Raw genomic sequence first — 12683 nt, forward strand, 5'->3', positions numbered from 1 at the left:
CTTTTATTTTCTCTATTCACACAAACATACATGCACGCCTTATTTTCCTAGTAATTCTCCTTTTATTTCATCTAAAAAAAAAACAATACAAAACTACACAACCACACACATTAAATGTCTTCAAGTATGACCAATCATTAAGCATATGTTCTTATTGTAATGAATATAGTGAATAAATAAATATATATATATTTTTAAAAAAAGGGTTTAGAATTTGAAAATACATCTAAAAAGCAAAGTAGCAGTGATACCAACCTACTTATTAGTGAAAATAGTTTAGGTTCTTGTACCTAAAACAAAAAAAGATGCCCTATATAGAAAAATTACTATATACTGCTTAAAATAAAATAGAAAGAAAAAGATAAAACAGTTGGTATCTTGTGTCAGAGTATTTGGTTTCAATTACGGGTTAGTGTTTCCTTTATATATTCCTCACGAAGCACGAATCAAGCTCAATACTTACTACTTTATATTGTAATGGTTTTTATTTTAATTTACGTGATATTTGGTTCATCATAGTTGTATTTTATTGTACTAACTTTTCACAACTGACACTTGGATTGTGACGCATAAAAAGTACAAGAAGGCACTTATGGTGCTATCGGACTTAAGTATCTATGTATAATGGTATTTTTCAAAAGATATCAACTTTTGCAAAAATGGATTTAATAAAAAATCTTTGAATAGAATTATTAAGCATACTATTCTCTATAATTCTATTGAAGCGTTTTGTATTAAATTCATTTTTGCAAAAGTTGATACCCTTCAAAGTTTGGGTGTTTTGAAAGATTTATTTGCGGAGTTTAACTTTTTCAGAAGTTGAAACATCTTGATGGCTCCAATAGGCGGTATATGAAAATATTTATCCTAAAACAGAAAATCATGTGATCAAGAAAGTGGCCAAGCTTTAGGAACACACATTTTTTCCTACATTTAGCGGAGATCGAATAATTATTACATATATAAAAATTTCAAAGAAATTGAAACAAATGCAAAAACATAGATACTTAAGTTCGATAGCACCATATCTCTTTCAATAACTTTCTTTGGGATTTTATGTCTCTTTTATCTAACAGGTATACAGCCCATTGTTTTCTCTTTGCCTTTGTTTCTAAAATACTCATACATTACAAATGCGAATATCCCCGCAAAAACTACATTTCCAAAGCATCTGTAGCAGTAGCATTGAAATTCGGTTTTTCCTAATTTAAATGCTTTTTGGGAAATGATGTTCAAAAAAATCGCCTGCAGTAGTAGCATTTCCAACAGCATGTATTCACATGCTCAATCTAAAATTATAGCTTTGCATTTTAATCATTTTATTATTTTTTCTTTAAATCGAATAATAGTATATAACAATGCTTAGAAAAACTCTTAAAAATTATGGTCCATACAAAGTTGATAATATTGGAAGCATTTAACTTGCATCTTTTTATATCAGAAATAAAATAAAAACGTCTAATAAAATTATTTTAAGATGATAATAATAATCGTAATGAATTTACTAGTGAGGATTATATCAAATAGTATAACTATCTAAATGCTTCTTTTATTATGTAACTAAGGCTTTACCCTTCATTTTTTTTTACTGCTTTCAACTTCCGGCGTGGCTTATTAGCACTTTATTTAATACTAATTAAAATACTACTGCTACGGATGCTCTAAAAGAAGTAGAAAAAAGAAAGAAAGAAATTTAGTATTTGTGATCTGAAGGAAGTTACGTTAAATAGCATACCTTTGATATTGAATGAACATTAAATAATTCAAAGCTTTGTATTTGATGCTTTTTACATTATATTAATACTTTTATTTTGAGTATGCATACCTTTAATAGTCTAGATTAGCGAGCTTAATTATGATCGAAATGAAGTTTGATGAGTAATTGACTCATCTTAACTATTGGAGTTCATATTTACTGTCCCTTGTTATCACATCTCCGTTAAGGATTATAATTTGTGCTAGCTAGTAACCTGGACATAGAGACTAAATGATTTGAGCGCCCCTCCTCGCAATATTATCGTAATTGGTTACATTGCCTCCTGCAAGTGCCCTAAGGGCCAGTTTTTAGGTTTTCTTAAGGACCTGACGCATTCTCTTCTTAAAGTGAAATCCTTCGAATCAATCATATTTTTTATACAGTCTATTATGTTTAGAAATAATTTTATATTATTAATATTTATATCAAAAGAGAATTGAAATGCCTATAAGAGTTCTCGAGATCTGGTTAACTTCGGTAGTCTCAATATGAAAATGTTAGCAACTTTGTAGTGTAATGTGTACCTCTTGTATAACTGATAGCCAAGATATAACTATAGCTTATTATTATTAATATGTTTTATAATAAGGATCTGGCTTATATAAGATGTCATCATGAAATAGGATGTAACTCGGATTCAGGAGGAGGGGAGCTGTTACCGAATGGTAAGGTATTAGATTTGAATAACTTTATCTTTAATTCTTGTACTTGATTGAAGGAGTTTGAAAAGGTTTTTTGCATTGACTGCAAGAACACGGTGGGGTAAATTTAACGTAAAAGTGGAGATAAAGTGGGCTACTGAAGATGCTCTAAAGGTTAAAAAGGGCAAAACAAGTTCATCTTGAACTCACCCCATCAGAGTAATTTATGGCTATCCACACTTTTTTTTTCTAAAACAAGTTCAAGTACATATTTGGTAGAATTATGATATTATTATTGTTCAAAAAAGTTCACCTTTTTTTCCGATTACTGAAGATTATTCACGAATTGTGACCCCTAATATCCTTTTACTAATTCTTATTTTTGGTACTTGTGTATTTTAAATAGTTTTTTATTAATGGCTTGCGTGTATAAGAAAAAAGACGCAAATATCAACATTTACTATAAAGACAGCATTCTTGGTCAACTCGACAACATTTTTTTTGGTATATTCTTCGCAAGAAAACATGTAGATTGTCTGCTCTCTTGTGATGACAGCCATAGTTTTGCTGATGAGAGAAGAGAATGTAGACGAGGTAAACTTATCGAACGACCAGGTAGGCGGGGCTCTAACTAAGTCGCTTGAATTTTGCCATGTACAAAAAAACCTTTTTAGAAAATGTCTGAAATTAAAAATGACTTTTTCAAATAAAAATATTCGGTCAAAGTCCGAAAAATAAGTAAAAACACTGTACCCAACACCTTTTAGTGACAGTTACTAGAGAATTGGAAGCTGTGTATAACAGTAAGTATTAGTAGTGTGCTTTAATATCTGAATACTACTAGTGCAAGAGTTTAAATGGACAAAGAGTGTCCAGAATGCGATTATTCCTTTGAACCATCAAAACTGGGAATATTTTAATTATTAACAGTTGATTGGTTAGATTGCGTTAGATGGACTAAAATCCAGACTTCTGGCTCCTTTATCGGAAGTCTAATCTGACAATAAAGGTGGCTGTAACGAGGAGACTAACTAATTATGGATGTCTCTACCGACTAACCAACCAAACCACCAATAAATTTAGGTAACATAAGCCTACCCAATAAAGTTAAATTCATAGTGCTAAAAACCTATCTATTTCATCAATATGTTGTTGTTGTTTTTTGGGTTTGCTTGCTATTTCATAAAAGAGGCAATATATAATCCATCAATAAAAATTTGAATGTTTTTGTGTATTATTAAATGAAGCAAAGGATAGAGAGTATGTAGAGCATTTTAAAACACTTTAGAGTAAAGTTACTTTCTCTAAATTTGGTCTTTTTTGTGTTGTGTTGTGTTGTGTATATTTTGGGTTTGTTCAAAGATATGTATATAATCTTATTTTATGAGCCGAGACGTGCCATGGCAGCAGCTTTAACATCTTCTGTCCAGTGTGTATCGGTTGTAGGGGATTGGGATGAAGAGTGTTCTACTTGTGTGTGCGGTATTTGATTGTGGATACCACGTGCTCGAGATATGTGTGGGCGTCTGAGACCAGGTACGATATCAAGAGATCGATGATGACCATGGTGAGCTTGGGATGGTGAATTCTCAACAGGTTCGCCATCAAGTTCTGATGCAGATTGACGGTTTGTGGCATAAGACGAATAATGGTTCATATGAGAAGAAAGAGATATATTGGTGGGGGTTGGAGTATACTGAGGTTGATGATAATAATTTTGTGTTACTGTTCTTTGTTGTTCTTCCTGGTGTTGTTGCTGCTGTTGCTGCTGCTGCTGTTGATGTTTATTATGATGGTGCAATGATTGAGGTTGTGGTGTTGAGTATGTATATGTATCATTTCGGTTGTGTTGAGGCACCCCATTAGCTGTCTGGCGAGATTGATGGGCATTTCCAGGTGATCGATATGGAGAGACGTCTGTTTCCTGTCGTAGATGAGGTTCCTGATCTCCTTTATTTTTAAAAAGGAAAACACACACACACATACTTTAGATACTTTACTTCATTTATATAAAACAATCTAAGCACCACTAAAATGCATTGCCTGTTGAGCTTGAACTGGAAATCTTTGTGTTACCACAATCTGCACCACTGTCTGGGTAGTACGTTGGCTCGTACGAATTTAGCATGTTTGTTCTGTGCCATTGAGATTCGTCTGTGCTCCCAGCTATATATGTATGTCCGGTATCTCCACTCCATCCCCGAGAGTAATCATTCGTACCTGTTTGTCTTTTTTTAGAAGTTAAGGAGCTGTATGGTGGTGCAAGTGATTGTACAGCCAGTCGGGAAGGCGGCACGTGTGGGCGTAGTGGATGTATTTCTGTAGAGTTTCCATACGATGATGGATTTGTAGAATTGAATCCAGAATCACTATTAGCCCCTGGTTGGAAGAATTGGTTGGTGGGTGTAGAGGAAATTGAGACGGCAGAAATGGTAGGCGAGGTATTTGAACCCATTGAATTTAGACCAACTATTGGATTAAACGGCCCACCAAGTTGTCTTTCTTTAACAGGAATCATGGATGTATGTGATTCAGAAAACTGGACAGGCGAGCGTACACGGTCTTCGACAGGATTGTCTTGGCCGCTTGTCTCAGACTTGCGTGTACGTTTCCACATCTTTGGCTCTGTATCAGTATAGCCCTGGGCTTCATCCTCTGACTCATTCCTTCGGCCAGTCTTTTTTCGTTGGCGAAGTTCCTTGCGTATACGAATCTTTAGACCTTGGTCAGCAAAAGTCCTAGATAGATATGTAGACTCCTCCATGCCCGGGAACCTAATTCAAAATACACACTAGATGAGTAATTGAGTCCGTTCTCGTATTCAGTGGGGGTATACTTTTTTGCAGAATATACAACAAATACATCGGATATAATAGATTTGCAGTGAAAAACATCTTTCCTGGAGAATAAATAAAAAAGAAAAAGAAAAAGAAAAAGAAATAAAAGGCGACAAAGAAAAGTTAGTAAACACAAGGCAAGGCGAGAAAATCTCCAAAAGTATAATTAAAGAGATACAACTATTTACCCAATAATCTCAAACAAACTCAATTTGAGCCTATAGTTGCCTTCCATCCGAACAGACAGGTCCGGGAAGACAAAGAAACCCGCATCAGAGTTATCGATATCTTTGAGGTGGTAAAGAGAAGACACAACTGATCCAGTTGTACTTCTAGTTTTGCCATCCCTCAAGAGATGAAGCTCTTCGTCCAAATCGGCAGCCATAAGAGAAGCATACATGAAATAGTATGGATTTTGAAGATAGGAGCTGAGTAATGCAGGCCAGAAGCCCATTTAACCGTTAGTATAAATTAAGGCATCACAAAGAGAGAGAGAAACAGATAATATATATATTTATCCTTACTTTCTGTCTGCGGTAGGTGAGCTAGGATCGGTTACTTTTAGTTGTACAATGGCTATATATCCAAATGCGCATGAGAATACGAAATAAATTGTTACATTTGTGTTTCTTTATATGCATTTATATCATACGTGGAGGATCGATGGGCCTTCTGTCAGCTATTCAAATCAATTGAAAGGGGTAGGAGTAAAAGGATAAGGAGAAGGGGAAGAAAATGATGGTGGAGTTTTAAAAGGCGTTAAAGGAAAGAGAATAAGAGTAAGAGTAAGAGTAAGATTAGTTTGAAGGATTACTAATGAAATTGTTTCGGGTTTACCTTTTTCTCCTACGCCACACATTCGAGATTGCTTTGGTTGCTGTCGTAAAGATAATTGGTAGTCGCTAAAGTATAAGCATCACAGCTTCAGCAAAGATTCGAAACAAGGAACTCAAGATCTTCTTAATCGTACATTTCATGTCGATTATCTCGTCTTTGTTTGACAGTCGCAAAGTGGTAAACAACAGAGTCATCCATTGAGAATCAATTATCAGTTTAATGTTATTTAGTTCGGTGAGTATTGATGCTATACTGATGAAAGGATGGATGACTAAACTGTGTTTAGGATTCCAATTAGCGCAGATTTCAAGATGTAAACACTCGAAAAAAAAGCGACAGAGCTAGTTACTCTAGCTATTCACACCAATCCATTTAAACAGTTTTGCGTCATGTTAAAATATAGACTATATGCACCACCAGTGATCAGAATAAATGACGTAACGATTTAAGGTTCTCACAGTGCGTTAGTCAAAGCAAGCTGGTACTTTCCCTGTATTTGTATTTGTGAGGCTTTGTATAATTTCTTATAAATATTACCAATCAGATAATTCAATAAATAATTATGATATATGTATATATTTATATTTATATAATATTGTTGATAATAAAAATAAGACCATTTTTTATTAATATTAATATGGAAATTGACTTTAATGGTAATCCCCCCTTGCATTTTCTTGGTGCCTACAATTAAAGATAGGCAACAAAGGAGGCCATATTATTTAATCAAATAATAGCAGTAAAAGTTTGTCGATTTGCTTAAGAACACTTAATATAAGATGTGTGAATTTCTTTTACTATTTATTCATTTATTAAAAACACAAAAATAAAAATTAGACGATGACATTGAAAATGACAATAATAATGATAATGTATCTTATAACACAATAAGACCGTGTTTATATCCAGTCTTGCTGCTTGATGTGATATTTAAGGACTATCTTTTAGGAGAGTAACCAAGACATACGCGCGTCGATAAATGCAGATCAAACAAAAAATGGAAATATAGAAATCCGGCTAATTTGTATTTGTACATTTTTTCTTTGCTTCCTACTCTTGTTAACAGTAAACCTTTTGTGCGTTTGTGCGTTTGTGGATTTGTGGATTTGTGCATCTGCCTTGAATAAAATGGTAAAAAAAATATTACTTGACGCGTAAGAATACGTTACGGCTTTTAATTCATCACCCACGGAATTGTTGTTCGTCAACCCAAAAATAAATTACAGGTACAAGTGAACAAAGACACGTAATATAACCATCATTATTTGTCGATTAAACGTCACAAAGCTTAAATAGACTTTCTTTGAGAACAAGGCTACAGAACACCAACCCAAACCTGGAATTATTGTGAGACAAACACGACCTCAATACATATGGGTTTGTATTTACAAAAAATATTACTCGACTCTACCAGATTCTGTGTTTATTGTGTACAACAAGTGCTTTTTTTATAAGATATATATATATATATACAGGATTCTCATATCTCTACTTATTTGTTTTAGTATTAGTATTAATACTAGTATTATTCAATATTCAATATTCAATATTCAAATTTAAGAATAACAGATTTTCCAATTTTTTTTTTTTTAAAAAAAAAAACAGTTGACATACCTGATAATATCAGTACTCGTTGCTCAGTGAGGGATTTCCTTTTCTCGTTCGTGTTTGAAAATAAGATTCCTATATAATCCAATTCAGTACACCGAAACAAAAAAAATGCTGAATGTAGTATTGCGATCTTTGACTGGATTTGTGATTATTATGTATTTATTAAATTAGTTTTACCCGAAATAATAATGATTAGAATGCTGATAAGCATATGAGGCATTTCTAAATAACGATTTTTCTTTATTGTTGATTTGATTATATTTGGTTAGTTTACTAGACTTTGCATACATAAACTCAAGAACAAATCTTCTTCCCACAAATACACACAAGCATTAACATATTATATAAATATACAATGCTAAGGCAATATATTCAATTATCGATATTTATATTTATATTTATATCTATACATGTATATACGCACATTTTTCTCAAATTGGCTGTAATGTTTACGAAATAAACTAATATAGAATGCTAGTTTTTTGCTTGTAGAAAGCATATTGAAACTTGTTTCTATTTTCTTCCCTAATCTAATCTATTATATATACATACAACTAACCTTCCAAATGAATCAAAATCATCAATTTCTTATATTTAATAGGATGTTTCCTTATTTTAATGGATTGATTTCTGCTAAACATAGCTATATACATACACATAAAGTCTATATTATGTTACGCGTGTTAAATTTGTAGTAACCTTGGAGCTGATCAGGAAAACAACGGAATAGTATAGCGTACCTAGGACTAAGCTTTGTAATCCAAAGATAACAACATTAAATAAAAAGCAAAAAGTAAAGTTAAAGCATACGGAGAGCAGATAAAGCAGCTTACTATATCTTAACTCATTGGAACTTAATATATAGTCCTGGAACATAATGTCAGAAAAAAAAAGGTTTTATAAAAAAACAACAACTTAAATCTGGGCAGCTTTATTTGTTAAACAGAATATTTTTAAATATATGTATATATATATAAGAAGCAGGAATATATTACAAAAGAATAAACTAAGAATTTACAGAAAAGGAAAATAAAAAAAAAGTTGCAATATTGGGCAAAAGAGGGGAGTATAAAGGGTTTCAAGATAGCCGTGCGTGGGGAGGTTGTATGGCGCTCCGAGGTGTATATTGCAAAATATTTGTTATAAAGGCTTGCTACTATTTTTCGATGTGATGAATGCTACAGCAGGGGGGGAGGGGATTTGTATTCAAGGTTTTAATCAAAACTTTCAACGGAGAGATTCACAAAGTACCACTCTTATTTCTCTATTCTTGCTAAGGAATCTCTCAAGATACCTTACGGCAAAACAAAACAAAACAAAACAAAACCAACGATTTTTATTAAAATTTTTGGTAACTTTTGTTTTCTATCCTACCTTCTGTAAATGTTACAACCATTTAAGGTATTTGAGTAAAATCCATGTCTTATTCTATGGCCAAATTATACAGGTTCGAACAAAAAAAAATTAGTCTCACTATTCTACAAAGTATAGAGAAAATATAGCTTGAAATTTCTACTGCTATCAAATTTTCAAATAGAACTGAGCAGGAAAATATATTTTAAATAAATCAAAGATATCATATGTGATATATATATTAGTAATCAATTCTCAAGTTTGCCTTTTTAATTTTTTAACAGGAAGCAGAAGGGTAATTAATTTCCAAGACTTTTTCATTCCTTTTCTTTTCAGTGTTTTTTGCTACTGTTCTTAATAGTCAGTCAAATATTTAGGATTGTATATAAAGGATAAAGGATAAAAAGAGATATATTTTCTACAGTATTTATTTTATATACCCTACCACAATAATATACTTCATGCAACTATATTATTATTTTAGCTTTTTTTTTTCTTTACCTTTTTAATGAAGAAATGTATTACTTGGAAAGGATATTTCGAATTATTTTCACATGAAATTTTACAAAATTGAAAGCGTATTCTTGCAATTATTACAAAGACATCACATAACAAACCCAAAGTACTCTGTAATATATTCGAAGAATACAATTTCTGAAAAGATGGTTTCGATAACCTTTCTTAACATCAAATCTTATTGATCAGCTATTGAATCCAAGAAAGATAAAGCATACTTTTTATATTTTAATTTGAAATAATCTAGTGCAAAAACAAAACAAAAAAAAAGCCTGCAATAAATATATATATGGCTTCTGCACGATGTCATGTTATACATTCACATCACTAAAAGAAAAGTAAATGTAGTTAATAGCAGTTTAATTTTTTTGACAGATATTTAATATTTATATAGTAAATAGTAAATAGTAAATAGTAATAATTAAGATTTCAAACATATATGGTTATATCATCTTTATAAAATACAGGCTTGTTACAGAATAGGGTGTAATCTAATCCTCTTTTACATTCCAGATTCCTTTAGTCTTCGAACAATCGTGTCTTCATCTCTCTCCCTAAAAAGACATATTTGTAGATTAATATAATATATCTTTACACCTTTGCATCTCTATATAAGCACATACCTTGGTTCAAGCGCTAAACTCAAGTTGTACAAAGTTTCTTCATCGCGACTAGATTGTAGATGAGTAGTAATGAATTCTTGGATATCTGGTACAGCCTGTAGAAGATAAGGTGTAGACTGATGTTGCTGTAATTCGCGAATAACCTCCGCAGTCTTCATACGTTTGGAAAAATTAATCATATTATCCGACTTTTTGAGATAATTGCTATTGCCATCCTCGATAAATGTCAGATCTTGCAAGTAGATACCCAGGAATGGAATACAAGGTGGATTGGCATGATGAATAATATCTCGATATTCCGTGAAATTCCTGTTTGCACCCATCAGGCGTCTAATGCTAGCTAGGGTTTGGTTTGTACGAGCATTCATTAACTAGAAATATCAATCAAAATCAGCTTTACTTTTCTTAAGAAAAAACTCGACTACAATACATATATGAAATCAGCCTTTTACATTACCTCCCAAGTTCTTCTCAAACGACCAACAGAGCTATTGTCAAAAGAAGACAATATAGCCATGCATGTATTGTAGTTATTCAGCAATCGACATTTCTACTCAGTATGTTAGATAAATAATTTATAAGCATACACACACACACATGTAAGTATAATTCATATATTTCTATTACCTCTGCAATAACAACCCAATGTTTCACAACAACAGCTCTCTTCCTGACATCGTCTTTACTCAAGATAGAATCAGTCACCCAAGCAGTCACCTGGTTAGAATACTCAATAGATGCCTTCACATTAACAGCAATATGCTCTGAATCACCCTTGCCCCAATTCTTGTCAAGGCATTCAACAGGTTTGATGCGATTATAGAGCTTAAAGTCCATAATAGTTAATTGTCTGGCCATTTCCAAGGCATCCAGCTCTAAAAATCGAATACGTCGCATGTTCTTCGGCAAGATTGGTTGAGGCATCTCACTCCGGATATTGAGTGTCATCTTACGGATCTGACCATTCTCTTCAGAGTCCATACGTTTCTTAATCAATTTGATAAGCTGATCGTAGCCGAATTTCATCGTAACTCGCACATAGTCTTCAGTAAACATTGCCAGCGTTGGCAATGTAGCCTGGTCTTCTTCCTCGTTAAAATAAGTGTCCAGCCAGGATTTGATCACATTAAACACACTAGCCAGAAAATAAGATAAATGGTTTGCTAGTTTTCTAAAAACCTTATTTGATGGTTTACCGTAATCTGACCAACTTAAGTTTCTTCTCTTGCCACACAGTAAGTTCTTCTGCTGTCAAATCCTCTGGAGGAGTAAGCATATATCGCATAAAAAGTTCTTCAAATAATTCTTGGGTTGTGCAGAACGAGCGATATGTGAGTAGAAACGTGGTAATGAACTTGGAATCTATATTTTGTGCAAAGAATTTTGATTAGCATCGTAACTAAACCTTAAATATTTCCCTTACCGAGTTTATCATGTTGAGTCAGTCTCTGGACAAGTGCTCTGATAGTTCCACCTTTGACATTTCCTTCCATATTAAAGATTATCTCAGATGAGTTGTAATCTGTTCCCAGAAAGTCGGTACGCTCGTTATTGTAAAGACTAGCTCCAGCACTTGGCGAGGAATTTACGGGTGAAGATGCCATGCTTGCACTGAGAACCATGGCTGGTATTGTATCCCTATTACGGGCAGACGCCACCGTATCCTCGCCAAAAAACTTAAGTAGTTTATCTTTAGGTTGACGAGGGGAGACTAATTCTCCAACCTCACCATCAGAAAAGTCGGAGGCGTTCCCAGATACCAGACCTTCATGTGCTCCGTCTTCGACATCATCTTTTGTACCTTCAAATACGTCTGCAGACTGAGTGGCTATGACAGCCTCGGTTGTATTTGGATCACCAGTCGATTGGCTTTGAGGATCATCAAGAAACGTAGGGCATCCATCACTGTCAACAACAGCGCTAGGATTAACAAGAGCAGTCGAAGAACCGTTTACAGCAGAAGCGACAAGGGGGGTTGCAGAGTCTTTAATATATGAGCTCTTGTTTAAATCAATATTATCATCTTGGTTGATTTGGCGGCTAATATCACAAATATCTCGAACGCTCTTTTCAATTGATTTAACACACTGCTCTAGATTGTGGAACGTGCTTTTAATTTCATCGAACCCAAGTTCTTGGTTCGTGATGGCTTGCGAAATAATAAATAATGTGCCCATGTCATCAAATATAGCCTGCTTTTCTTCAGCAAAGTAAGAAGATTGTTTTGGGTTGATAGCGCAAATGTCTTCCATCGAGTTTAAGAACTGACTGGTTGTGTTACTCAGGTTGCGAAATTGGGCTACTAATACAGGTGAGGTCGTCTTGATTCTGTCAGAAATGGGATGGTTGGGATTCAAGTCCGAAAATGCTTCATTGGCACTTTCTATAAATGCAGTCGTAGCACCATGAATATTGTCGGCCAACACCAACAAGGTAGTAGTAGCATCGGGATTTGCTCCGTTTACACGATTTACACCAGCTACACGCCAGCGCAGAGGGGATACGCCAT

At 33.6% G+C, this 12683-nt stretch overlaps 3 protein-coding genes across 3 annotated transcripts; all 3 read right to left on the reverse strand.

The window, feature by feature from the left end:
• Positions 1-1636: 1636 nt before the first annotated feature.
• On the reverse strand, positions 1637-2957 carry PHYBLDRAFT_65619 (hypothetical protein; the record flags this gene model as incomplete). Its single annotated transcript, XM_018441497.1, has 7 exons — positions 1637-1661; positions 1736-1783; positions 2032-2140; positions 2281-2309; positions 2465-2565; positions 2608-2646; positions 2859-2957. 7 exons carry the CDS (start codon positions 2955-2957, stop codon positions 1637-1639), a joined length of 450 nt encoding a protein of 149 aa, XP_018290373.1.
• Positions 2958-3778: 821 nt separating this feature from the next.
• On the reverse strand, positions 3779-6269 carry PHYBLDRAFT_181799 (hypothetical protein; the record flags this gene model as incomplete). The annotated part of the gene is made up of 9 exons (XM_018438521.1): positions 3779-4347; positions 4474-4563; positions 4618-5171; positions 5234-5296; positions 5423-5662; positions 5759-5810; positions 5887-5913; positions 6072-6136; positions 6205-6269. 9 exons carry the CDS (start codon positions 6267-6269, stop codon positions 3779-3781), a joined length of 1725 nt encoding a protein of 574 aa, XP_018290374.1.
• A 3889-nt stretch (positions 6270-10158) lies between these two features.
• Positions 10159-11510, reverse strand: PHYBLDRAFT_113520 (hypothetical protein; the record flags this gene model as incomplete). The annotated part of the gene is made up of 4 exons (XM_018428347.1): positions 10159-10545; positions 10632-10724; positions 10802-11309; positions 11371-11510. Coding segments are annotated over 4 exons (1128 nt in total), but the record flags the coding sequence as incomplete, so codon positions are not given.
• Between the last annotated feature and the right edge of the window lie 1173 nt (positions 11511-12683).

This window comes from Phycomyces blakesleeanus (genome assembly GCF_001638985.1).
Source record: "Phycomyces blakesleeanus NRRL 1555(-) unplaced genomic scaffold PHYBLscaffold_13, whole genome shotgun sequence".
Lineage (NCBI taxonomy): Eukaryota > Fungi > Mucoromycota > Mucoromycetes > Mucorales > Phycomycetaceae > Phycomyces > Phycomyces blakesleeanus.